The sequence below is a fragment of the Centroberyx affinis genome, unplaced genomic scaffold (assembly GCF_046629955.1).
Source record: "Centroberyx affinis isolate AG114_WGS23_722 - 3 ecotype Tasmania unplaced genomic scaffold, CSIRO-AGI_Caff_v1 ptg000731l_1, whole genome shotgun sequence".
Classification (NCBI taxonomy): Eukaryota; Metazoa; Chordata; class Actinopteri; order Beryciformes; family Berycidae; genus Centroberyx; species Centroberyx affinis.
The window spans coordinates 70043-82516 of record NW_027279346.1 but is presented as its reverse complement, the minus strand read 5'-3'; the positions used below and the strand labels follow the sequence as shown (position 1 = coordinate 82516).

General features: G+C 42.4%; 2 protein-coding genes across 3 annotated transcripts; one reads left to right on the top strand and one right to left on the bottom strand.

Moving 5' to 3' along the window:
- The first annotated feature begins 375 nt into the window (after positions 1-375).
- duox2 (dual oxidase 2) lies at positions 376-3344 on the top strand. Its single transcript, XM_071519760.1, has 7 exons — positions 376-522; positions 772-829; positions 955-1089; positions 1573-1780; positions 1893-2107; positions 2253-2443; positions 2778-3344. The coding sequence occupies exons 1-7, from the start codon at positions 376-378 to the stop codon at positions 2787-2789; spliced, it is 966 nt and encodes a 321-aa protein (XP_071375861.1). The 3' UTR covers positions 2790-3344.
- Positions 3345-3841: 497 nt separating this feature from the next.
- LOC139644386 (amyloid-beta A4 precursor protein-binding family A member 2-like) lies at positions 3842-10639 on the bottom strand. Of its 2 annotated transcripts, none has more exons than XM_071519754.1 (11): positions 9401-10639; positions 9054-9170; positions 8659-8689; positions 8413-8558; positions 7680-7766; positions 7397-7582; positions 6961-7140; positions 6553-6765; positions 5797-5916; positions 5492-5632; positions 3842-4197 (listed from the first exon to the last, which is right to left on the bottom strand). In XM_071519754.1, exons 1-11 carry the CDS (start codon positions 10637-10639, stop codon positions 4126-4128), a joined length of 2532 nt encoding a protein of 843 aa, XP_071375855.1. In that variant the 3' UTR covers positions 3842-4125. The 2 variants fall into 2 exon arrangements, with proteins under 2 accessions (XP_071375855.1, XP_071375854.1); XM_071519753.1 differs by having other exon boundaries at positions 8659-8698; positions 9410-10639.
- Between the last annotated feature and the right edge of the window lie 1835 nt (positions 10640-12474).

Below are 12474 nucleotides of genomic sequence, written 5' to 3'. Positions count from 1 at the left end.
GTTTACTTTCAAATTAGAGTGTTTAATAACAGGATGGACCTAATTCAGAGAGCCTATTTACATTACAGTGAGTTAAGTGGTCACATGACTGTATAGAATTGCATGGCTTTGTGCTTTATGCACATGGACTATTTTCTCTGTTTGCAATGAAGATATTTAGAGGCAGGCAGAGTGAAATAGTTCTGCATAATTGAGACATCTGTGTTCTTAATCATGTGCCGTTACACAGCCGTAATAATGTGCCATCCCCTATCTACTCTAAGGAACAAGGGCTGCTATCTCTGCATCTAAAGGTAACTGAGAGCCCTGCCACTAACACTGTCTTCTCTGTTGCACTGTCTGGTTTCAGCTGTGTTGGTAAGATCTGGAGCAAAGATGACTTTCTACGATGACATTTACCCATTCTACCCTCTACAAAGGACCTCCTTCATCTTTAGTGGCCGCTTGCTCACCATTATTCTGGTTTTCCTTGTGCTAGCAGTCAGTCTCCTCCTCATTCTGCCAGGGATACGAGGGAAGTCGGTAAGTGCAACCCATCAGATAAACTATTACACACTGGAAATATATTGTATGACCTCAGAATGATTGTCTTGAGAGGCTGGCTTAATTAAATATGAGAGAAAACTGAAAAATCATGACAGTGTAGTTGATGATTTTATTGAATTGTCCTCACCTTATGCATTTTCCTTGTCTGTGTCAAATGTATTGTGACACCTATGTGTAAAATGTATCCTAAAATTTTTTTTATGTTTTTCTATTCCTTCCTGTTAGAGGCTGTTCTGGATGTTTCGGATAATAATCAGCTTGTTCATTGGAGCTGTGATAGTGGGTGAGTTTGGAATTTCTCCTCTGAAATAATTAAGCCTGGTGAATTGTAGTTGATGAATCGCCAGTTTTTCATTTTCCTGTCACTGTCACAGTTTGTGATTCATCTTTCTCATCCTTTCTCTCCAGCGCTCAACTTCACCAACGACTGGGCCGAGGCCAGAACCACCACTAATGCCACCTACAAGTCTTTCAGCAACGCGGTGGTTAACGCTGACATCGGCCTGCATGTCGGACTGTATGGCATCAATGTTACACTAAAAGGTGAGTCATTTCTGCTGCAGTGAAGACAGTTAGCTGCTGCATGTCGGTTTCTTGTACATTACACCCGTTTATCGGCAGCTGTGAAGTTTTGTGTGACTTGAATCTTTGACAGTGAACTTTGTTCAGTAGTGTCATAAAATGTTCCTACACTTGCTTTCATAAAAACTCAATACTTTGACTCCAGTGGGTGGGATGACTACAGCAATATAAGTCTTTTTTATCCATTAATTTTGTTAATGAATGTGAGGCATGTGTGTCATAATGTACATAATGTACAAACGTATATCCGCCATTGTGTCCATTCACCATTAGTGGAAGAACTGAACAGTGTGCGTTCTGTCTTTTGAGACTCCACATCGTCTCAATCTGAGTTAGCTAATCTTATCAGGATTTAGAAAGGCACATGTATCCTTATCCTATACACTTTCATTTTCACATTGACAAAAAGATTATATATTAATGTGTTCCTCTTTTCTCTCTCAGGCAATCCTGTCATACAGTTCAACGAGACCATAGACTACAATGAGATGTTCAGTTGGCGGGACACTATTGAAAAAGAGTATGAGGACGCCTTGGAGAAGGGCCTGCCGAACCCCATCCTGTACATTGCTGAGAAATTCACCCTCAACAGCCCGTGTGGCCTCATCTTTCAGTATCGATACTCCGGACGATATGCCTCTGCTACTCTCTGGTAAAAACAACTAACTCACAATCTGAAATTATGTCAATATCTTGTTGGTTTTAATAGATGCTTGTCAAAAAAACACAGAATTTAAAATGGTTGAACACTATTTCTTCCACAGGACTGCGTTTTGCTGCTGGATGGTCGCCAACATCCTACTGTCCATGCCGGTCATTCTGTACGCTGGTTACATGATGGTGGCCACCGCTGCCTTCATCTTCTTCTCCATGGCCTCTTTCTCCACCATCATGAATTTGCCTCAGTGCATTTTCTCCATAGGAACTGGCTCTTTTGAAACCGAGTACAGCCATTCCTTCTGGCTGGCACTTGCCACAGGTGATGAGCTGCACTAAACACAATACTTACTCAGGGATGGCTTGCTTTGTATTGCTGCTAAACACTTTCAGATGTTTTGCGCTTTAAAATTGCATGTAAAACCTACGAAATGGCAATAATTTATCTTATCTGAAATGATTTCCAGGTGTGCTGTGTGCTGTCATTGGGATTCTGGTGGTGATGTTTGAATTTTTGATACCAGAGAAGATGAAAGAGGCGTTCAGTGTCGGTGTCGACAGTTATGAAGATGATGACATTTGTTACGGGGAGGGTTACCTGAACTCAATTTTCCTGGATGGAGTGACAATTACACCTTTGACATCAATATCCATAGCGGTAAGTGGCAGAATCTGAAAAGGTTTCTACTACTTTTTGCCACATCTAGCCATCATTGAAGTCCCAATTTTTACTGCTTGTGAATGGATACCACTGCTGTACTGTTTATTCTCCCCCAATATGTATTGATTGGAAAATTTAAATTTTACAACACAAAACTTTTAAAAGTTTTGTGTTGTAAAATACACATTCAGTTCTACTTTGGAACATTTGAAAAATCATACGCTGCAGTGGCCATTGCATCTCCAATTTTCCGAACATGACACAACATTTAAAGTAACAATTTCTACCGTTGTCGCTGGCTGATTGTGATCATTTTGCTTCTGTGTTTCAGGAAAACGTATGAAGCCGTCCAGGTGTCCCTCAGGCAGCTTCTCCAGCCAATACTTGAAAATATTTTTGCTGAATGTGTTACAGAGGGAATGTCTCCTTTCAGACCAGACCATTACCTACATGAGCCTGTAAATGTTTTGTGTAAAAATGATGTACATAATAGCATTCTGTAAACATTTTGTAACTGTTTCATGTTCATTGTCATGTTTGTCAGTAGTAATAAATACAATATAAAGTTGTATGGGATCCATACAATATCTATACACTATTATTATTATATTATTATAGGTCCGTCATTGTTGAACTCCTTTTTATCAGAATGGAGAATGAGACAAAGCACAGGTGGAATATTAATAGTTTGATATTGATTAATTTGACCGTGAAAAGCCTGTTCAGGTATTCTAATTAATGCTAAGCATGCAGACTACCATGGCACAAATATGTTCTTAGTTTCCAAGCAGTGTTCCAGGTTGAACTATTCCTCACTTTCTGAGGTCTCAATAAATGTGAAATAAATTTGAGAGGAAGGATGAATGCCAATCTGCTTTGGAAAGTGTAATTGATTAATCTCAAATGCAAGCGAATGCATTTTCTGCCTTGCCTGATTGTAAGCACTTTTTGCAGTGACACCATGATAATAAAATTAAATAAAGCAACAACAAGCATTCAGCAGTGACACTGTATTCTTAGTGTTGGATAACATTACATTCATTTAGTAATGTACATGTTGATACATTCTTATACTCTCTGGTAAAGGTGATGATCACCCAAATGTCTTTGAAAAGTAGCTGTATCTTTGGCCTTCAGCATCACCATAATACACATAGTTTAGTGCCTTTTTACAGCATATTATCTTTTGTTAATACTTTATAGTTTGTCATGTCAGATTGAAAATCAATGCCTGGTCAGTAATTCTTCATAATAACATGCATATAGGAATAATATGGCCTTTCCAACCAAGTCCTTGTGTAAACCAAACTATTTATAGTAGAATTACATTTTAAACTCCATATACATTATAAAAAATGAGTAAATAAAAAATAAATGTACTTTTTTGTCTCTTCATAAGAAAATAATCATGACCTTATATTTACTTCTCTTCAATACCAGAAACTCACATACAGTACTACAGACAGCGTATTCACATCGTAAGGCCATTATGACAATGTAATTCAAGATAAAACCTGAAAATGAGAACCGGATGTTCTTTTCAGCATTACAACAATAGGCCAAAAAATAAAATGATAGAAAAATAAATTTTCCTCAACCCACTGAGCCCCCCTGTCCTTCTTCTCCCCACAGCCAGACATGCAGAACTACAGTGGGCTAATCCATGCAGAGTCAAGTCTCTATATGTAGATCGGTGTCTCTTGTCCTGTTAGCAGTCTGAACATCACAGCAGGCATGGTCTTCATGTTGATCTAGAGGGAGGCAGAGAGGAGACGAGTGGTGACCAATACGTTGTCAACTTAAGCGCCCATTTATCAAGTCATGGTCATAATCAAAACGCTTAAATCCTAAAGCCAAATCAGTTCCTTCTTTGTCACCAAAAAGTCAGTAAAGACCCTGGACCCATCACTGACAAATATACAATAAGCTTGAAATGTGCAGCAGGTGCGCTTCCTCTTGTGGCCCTTTTGGCTGGGTGCTCTGCTATCACTGAAACATGAGGAAAACCATGAGGAACATGGGATAGCAGTACTCAAAAAATCCAGAAAACAGCAAGACTTGGTCTCAGTTAACCATTTTTTATTTTGGCTTCATCAGACTAATGTGTTTCAGCATAAAGCCTTCATCAGAGCACCATTACAATAATGGTAGACCCAATATCGTGCTATTTAAAATTAATCATGTTGCTGTGTCAGATAGGATCAGATATTATGAATTGTAAGTTTGGAACTTAGCATAGATATACAGTATTCACTTATGAACCGCCCACACAAACCTGTGGGCAATCACTATTGCAGTTTTAAAACAGTTGGTATCATTATTGTAGTGGTGCTCTGATGAAGGCTTCATGCTGAAACGCGCCAAAATAATAAAAATGGTAAACTGAGACCAAGGTTTGCTGTTTTCTGGATTTTTGGAGTGCCGCTAGTCCCATGTTCCTCATGGTTTTCCTAAATATACAATAAGCCTTCATGGCTTTGACAGATACATCATATAAGCTGGATAACCATGTGATAGAAGGGCTCAGTAACAGGCGAAAAATTGGGCAACTTGGGGAAAACAGACAACAACAAAATGGCAGCATGTTAACTGCTGATGGAAATCGGGTGCTGGTACTGCAGCAGACCAAGGCTGATTGAGAATTATTGCCTGGTCAGTAACTGAGCAATCTGTAATTTAACTTACTGTATTGTCCCATGTATTACCTTTAGCTCATATCTTAAATTGAATGTGCCAATTTTTGATCAAAATACAGACAAATGGATAGTCACAACCACAGAAATTAAAGTCATTGTATTTAAAAACATTTCACAGCTTTTCAATATATAATATATACAATATAATTAACCATGCCCTTTTCATAGTTAGTCACCCAATGAATTGTATTGATTTACTGCATTCTGCAGTTTGTCTGCAATAATCTGTGCCTCTGTGTTCTACTGCAGTAAGGGTACAGCAGAAAAGAAAATTGCCTGTTTAGTGCGGTGTAATGTGCGGTGCAGTGATTGGTGAAAATTGCAGCATTGTGGATCGGAGGGGTCTCACCTCTCCCACTGAGACAGACAGCGTTTGCACGATCTTCTCATGTGCCATGGCAACCACACTCTGACCGTTGATTTCGATGATTCTGTGTCCAACCCGAACGCCCCCTCGCTCTGCAATGCCGCCCCGCATCAGACTGCAGATCTGAGAAGGTGAAAAAAACAACACTTCGTAAGTCTAAAAGGTTAACTTATCATATATAATTACATTACTCTTGTCATTTTGGAGCCCATTAGATACTGCCCACCATTCATAGCGGGTCCTAAATTTTACTGACATACACTATTGACTGATGAAGTCTCACTCACAATGCCATTCTGAACGCTGAAGCCAAGCTGGAACTTGAGGTCCGGCCTCTTGATGAGGACTGTGGTGACAGGAGGGCAGCTCACAATGCTCAGCTTCACCTTCACCTGATTCTTCAGACCCTGGAATATGACCAAAAAAAAACACCGCTGTACTTCAAGCACACTGATTTTACTGTGATTTTTATTTCTTTTTAAGAAGTCATTTGGTATTTCATTGTGTTATTGCGCGAGTCTGTGCATGTAATACCTCATTTAGAATCATAGCATCCCTTAATACTTACATTTTTCTACTTTAGAAAAAAAAAAGTGGTTTACTCAGTCTTTATTGCTATTTGGATTTGTCTAGGGCCTCCAGCAGTTTAGAACCGTCCCTGTTTAGGATGTTAAGTTTTTCTGATTGAATCTAATGTTCATTCATTCATTCATTCACAAAGAAGGGGGCTGGAGCCTATCCCAGCATGCATTGGGCAGAAGGCAGAAGGCAGGGAAACACCCTGGACAGATCGCCTGTCCATCACAGGTCTAACACAGATAGACAGATGCTCAAATCATGCCTTCGGGCAATTTAGAGTCTCCAATCCACCTGACTTGCATGTCTTTGGAGTGTGGGAGGAAACCGGAGCAAACCCACGTGAACACGGGTCCGCGTCCTTCTTGCTGTGAGGTGAATCAAATGTTTTCTCATCTAATTACTCCACGAAGACTGAATATGTGCAGACACTGACCGACACAGGTGGCGCTTGACACGCTCCGTACCTTGATGATGCCCTGGCAGGTGGCGAGCGGCAGCCCGACCAGGCTGGTGTCATTGATGGACATGATCTGGTCCCCGACGCTGAGCTTCCCGGAGCGGGCTGCGGGGCCGCTGTTCAGCATGTTGGCCAGGATGACGGTGGGCAGGATGGAGCCCCAGCCAGACTCCACTATCACCACACCGAGGCTCTCCCCTTTCTGCTTCTCCACATACAGCTGGGAGACACAGAGAGGGAGGAGGTTGAAGGATTTTCAATTATTTTCAAACACATTTGGAATTTCACTTGCCTACATTTGAAGCACTAGTCTCTTACAGGCCGCTCTGCCTGAGTTTCTAGTGTTGTCAATCATGTTTATAGAAATACATCAGTCACCATTCACCTGAACATGCAACAAAAGAAAGTGTCAAACCTCTTTACAGTTGTCTGAGTTTGAGAAATGGACGAGGTCGTCATTGTACATTTCCTGGGAATTGATGATGTCACTGTATTGTTTCTGGCTCAGGTCCGTCGGGTTGATCCCATTGGCTCTGAGGAATTCTCTGTAGGCCACGCTGAAAGCCTGACCAATGGACTGTGCAATGAGCTGCGCCTACGGGAAGTGGAGGGTTTGGGGAAAACTACTGAGCAGAAAGGCTATCCCAGTTGACAACAACACGGAGGTGAGAAAGAGCACATTGGTGTAAGTGACCACAGAATAAAAAGCTAAAACACAACTTACCTACAAGTATGAGTTACCCAAGTTAAAGAGTCAAGACTAACAATGTATTTAGGATATTACACTGGTTTTAATTTTGAGAAATATATAGCACTAGATGCATTAGTGAGGTTAAGCAGCCAACACTCACGTCCTCCGACTCAAAGACGTAGCAGATCATCCTGTACTGACTCTTCCCTTCGCTGGTGGAGACGGGGGTTTCTGTGCAGTCCTGTGAAGTCGCCTGGGACATGCGCCTCCGTGCCATCAGGACCACAATACTGCCAATGTCTGCGATGTAGGAGATGGTACGCAAGGCACTGTCCATCATTGTCTCCTAAAAAAGAACGACAAATTATAGAATAGATTCACTAAAATGAATAAACACAGAGGGGAAAGCTGATTCAACACGCAAAGCTATGTGAGTTACTCACCTGTGTGTCAGCATTCAGCACTTTGACGGCCTTAGTGGAGATAAAAAGGTCCACCTCGGTCATCATTTGAGAGTCTTCATCTTGGCTCTTTGAAAAGAAAAAAAAGCATTAAAATGAATGAAGTTACTGAAAAATATTGATTTGATCAGGCATTTCAGATTTCTAAGCAAACTATATGTTCAATACCAAAACATTTAAAGCGTTGACATGGAAAGGTGAGCAAAAATTCATACAACAGCTCCACCATGTGGTGTGAAAGTGCATGGCTGCAAAATGCCCCTCAGGAATACATCTATGCACTTAATAAGCCTGTCTAATTCATTGAAAACTAGAAGGCACTACGAGATCGAAAACCTCCACCAACGCTTAGCAATACTCCAACTTGCTGAATTTTGAGTTTAGTAGATTTCTTGAACCTACAATCATATCCATAAGATTGGGAATCAAGTCTGTATCTCCATTAGTTTGGTAGTTATGGGTAAAAGGGATAATTGTCTAATGGTGAAAATCTCAGACCCGAATCACCACCAAAATCTAATCAATTGTTCCTTGGCTCAAGGCTGATCTGTCCACCGCATTTCATGGAAATCCGTTCATACCTTTTTGAGATATCCAGCTGACAGACAGACAGACAAACTAACAGGGGTGAAAACATAACATCCTTGGCAGAGGTAATTATTTATAAATCAAATCAATGGCTGCTGACAACCATCATCCTAAAGAGGTGCATTACCTTGATACGATTGACAGCTTCCTGGGCCTGGGACATGCGGATAGATTTGGATGGGTTCTTATCAGACAACACCTGAGTGCAGCCAAGGTAGTTAGCAGCAAAGATAATCCCATCAATAAGATCTTCTGGCTCACAGGGACCTGGGACTGTACAGCAAATCAAAAGGCGCTCATCGTAAAATGTTCTAACATGCTGTGAATATTTATGAAAACTATTAAATCTGAAAGAATGATTTGAAATAATTACCATCGACAAAGCTGGGGAATGAAGCGGTTTCCTGTGTTTTCTGGAAAAAGTGAATGAGTTCATTAGTTCATTACCACGACTTCAAGTGCCTACATTTTTATGGCAATAATATTCAAGAAGACATGTGATTATGGGTACTCAGTGCCACATACTTATTATCACATGAGAGATGAAATATTCTAGAGTATTATGGCCGATATACAATAGTTACCAAAGCATGTTTCTTCAAAATTTAGCATGCATATTTAAGAATAAAAATAGGAGAATGATTGCTATACCTCCCTGGTTACAAGATTTAGCATAGACTACACTGTGGTGATTACTGGCAGTTGGATCGCGTCTTTGACCAATCAGATTGCTTGGCTGAGACTAGCTGTTGTGTAATAAGCCTTCACCTTGGGCGTGTTGTCGCTGCTGTTCTCCTCTGTTGGGACGGGCTCTGGACACTGAGGCTGACTCGGCTGCTCTGGCAAGTCCTCAGGCATCACGGTTGTGCTTGGCTTCTCACCCTGCTGTGTAAAAACAATTCTTTCACTTTGCCAAGTCGTGGTTAAAGGCGTCTTGTAATCCTGTGCAGAATCTAATCCTATGGGGAGGGGGCCACATAGACCCTCTGTGTGGCATAACATGTAATTAAAATCTTCGTTCATTCACTCGAAAGCAGAGTGAGGGTAGATTGTGCAGACACATTAACAAAGACGTGCCACAGGGGATGGGATCTAACAAAACCTGCCCCATTTGCATCAGTTACCTGCTGGGGTTTCTCTGGCCGTCTCTGCCTCTCCTCAAGAGGCTCCTTCTGTTGTTCTGGTGTATGATGAGGAGCCAGGGATGGTTTGATAACCCTGGGATGGCTCTCCTGGCTGTGAGCAGAGGGACTGGGTCTGGGGACGGGAGGAGTCTCTCTACGGCGCTGGGCTTGTTGGGAGTGGGCCTGCTGAGTGTGGGTGTGACGAGGCGGGGGAGGAGGATGGGCTTTATTGGAACTGGATCTGGCTTTGGTCCGTACAGCAGCCTTTTTGCAGTCCTTTGACAGCATCTTTGGACGTGGTTCAGCGCTACTGCTCATGCATCCTTTCGCCTCAGAAGCGATGTGCTCACTGTCCTCTCCTGTCGCCCTCCTCCCTCGCCCTTTGCCCTGCCTCTCCTTCTCCTTTGGGCCCCTGTGAGAAGACTCGCACCCTAACTTCTTACCAGCCCCTGGGGTATCGTTGTTTCTTGTGATGCGAGCGCCATCCTCTCTCACCCTATCATCGCCTGCCTTTCTAATCCTGTCGCCCTCGTTGCCCTGATAAAGGCTAGTCTGCTGCTGGACTCCGTCTTCTGTCTCCTCTAAGTCCTCTATGAATTTGGCCCCGTCCAGCACCTCTTCTATCTCATCTGTGTCACCAAGGAAATACCCGTGCTCCTGGACTTCCTCTGCCTCCCCCTCCGCCTCTCCCCCAGCTGTGGCGGTGCGATGTGAGCTAAACCGCTGGTCTGTCTTGTTCCGCTCTGCGTCGGGTTGCGATCCCTCACTCATTTCTGTGCCATGAGGAGACCTGGGTGTGAACTGGTCGACAGCGCCGCCGCCCTCATCGGTACCATCTGCTGTATGCTTTACATAGCCGCCATCCTCAGGACCGTATTGGTTGTAGTACCTCACTCCCACTGTGCCCTCTCTCTCAGCGCGCAGCACCTCGTCATAGTCCTGCTCGACGTCAGAGCCCACATTGTCGTACTCAGAGCAGGTGTCCTCCTCCTCCATGTCCTCAGGACTGGGGTCACAACTCATGAAATAGTGGTTCGCAGAAGCCGGGGGAGTCAGCTGGTCGTTGTTATCATCCTGCTCCTTGAAGCTGCAGTTTGGCTGCTCAGACGCCTCCCTGATCAAACCCCTCTCCTCCTCCTGACTCTCTGTTGTGAGTCCTGGACTGGAGCAGGGTGGAGGGCTGGGACCCAGTATTCTGGAAATGGTTCCTGGCCTCTTTCCATGAGCCATGGCTGGCCCTGTAACCCACTACCCTCAACCCTGTGAAGATTAGAAAATTACCAAAATCAGATTTTCTAGATTAGCTTGTGTTATGCACTGTGTAAATATAGTATAACCCCAATAACATACCCTGAATTAATGTTAGGCTCAAGCCTAACATTTAGATTAGGTGGTTAGTGAATGGTGCTGCCAGTCTGATGGCCCTGTAGATTTATGACAACATAGACTGATGTCCTCTAAGTCAACTATCTGTGGGTTAGTACATCATTCTTGTGACATCTGAATTGCGCCTCTGAACGGATGCATGCTCCGGATTATGGCACAAGGGATTGCAAAATCACATCCTGTGTATTGGTAAATGAATAAGCTATGCCACAATCTAATAAGAAAACAAACATAGCCTACTGGAGGAAAATGGTATGTCTTTGCAGTCTTTGTTTTCTCTGCCTCTAGCTTTGTGTTTAAACTCTAATTAAAGAATAATAACAAATACCAACATCTAAAATATATTTATGGGGTTCTAAATCTTGTAATAAAGCCTTAATCACTGAATGGTACATGTAAAAGGGTTATCACCCCAACACCCCGCCCAGCCCAAACATGTGAGCAGCATCGCCTCATCAAAACATGAACCGTACATGGATGATGCTGGACTGGCAAATCGTTTGATTGGGCTCTTTGGACTCATTTAAGCCTCTGGACGTGATTTAGAGTTTAACCTACTAAACAAATAAATCCCAACTGTTCACAATGTTAATCATCTGATAATGCTATTGAGATTATGCAATGATAATGAGCACAGTAACCTAATCCCCCTCCCCTCCCCCCATACACAAACACAAATGTCTAACACGCGGACCAAAACACGCACTCTCCATGGTGCTGAACTGGCAATTAAAAAAATAGATTCGTTGTATTGGAAATAAAGATTTCTCGCATTTTTCCTGCGCCCTTGACTAATCTGTGATGGGATTTTACAAACCATTACGCCAAACTTTTGCCGCAACTGCAGGGGTGTTGTGGTTCCTCCGGCTTCCCCACAAGTGGACGCTGCATCCTCATAAGCCTAAATATCGATATGATAATCGGATATTGGTTTTCCTGCGCCCGGCAGTTTCTGCTAGCACGCACTGATGGTGCCGAGTCCTTCCATAGACTCTTATTGTTTTTTTTTGTTTTTTACCGACATCTGGAAGCATCACATTTTCCTACTGGTGCAATTCACATCGACCTTGATTTGAAACAGAGAGACTGCACCATGCTGACATCCTAGGCTCCTTATGGGCTGGTGTGGCACCATACGTGCATACCCTGCACTATTGTCTTTAGCAGGACTATCAGGCCTATGCATCTCTATAAAATTGTTTTTTCTTGTTACTTAAATAATTCTATGTGCCACTTACCAACATCGATCTTGTCGGTGACCCTCCTCCCTTTTAAAATGCCCGTGTGCCGATCAGATTGCTCCGGAATGGTGATTTTTGAATAAAAGCTACCCAGCCCAGGAACCTGTGTAGAAAATACACCCCCTATTCTCTGTGCTCACTGCTCTGCTGCCCAAGACAAAACACTGTAAGGGGCATGAGTGCAATGATAAATTTAAAATTCAGCTAAAAAGAAAATATATTAAAATGAGATCCCACTAGACTATATCCCTCTTCTTTCAAGGATTGAAACAAGTATTTATTCTTAATTATTTGCAAATGTAGCAAGTGTAATGAAGTCATTTAGGATATGATGGGGGTGACATTCCCTGTGATACATCGTTTGCTCAGAAGGCAGTTTTCCAGTATGGATGTTAAAAAATATGAGGAAAAAAAAACACATCTTACAGATTTAGACGC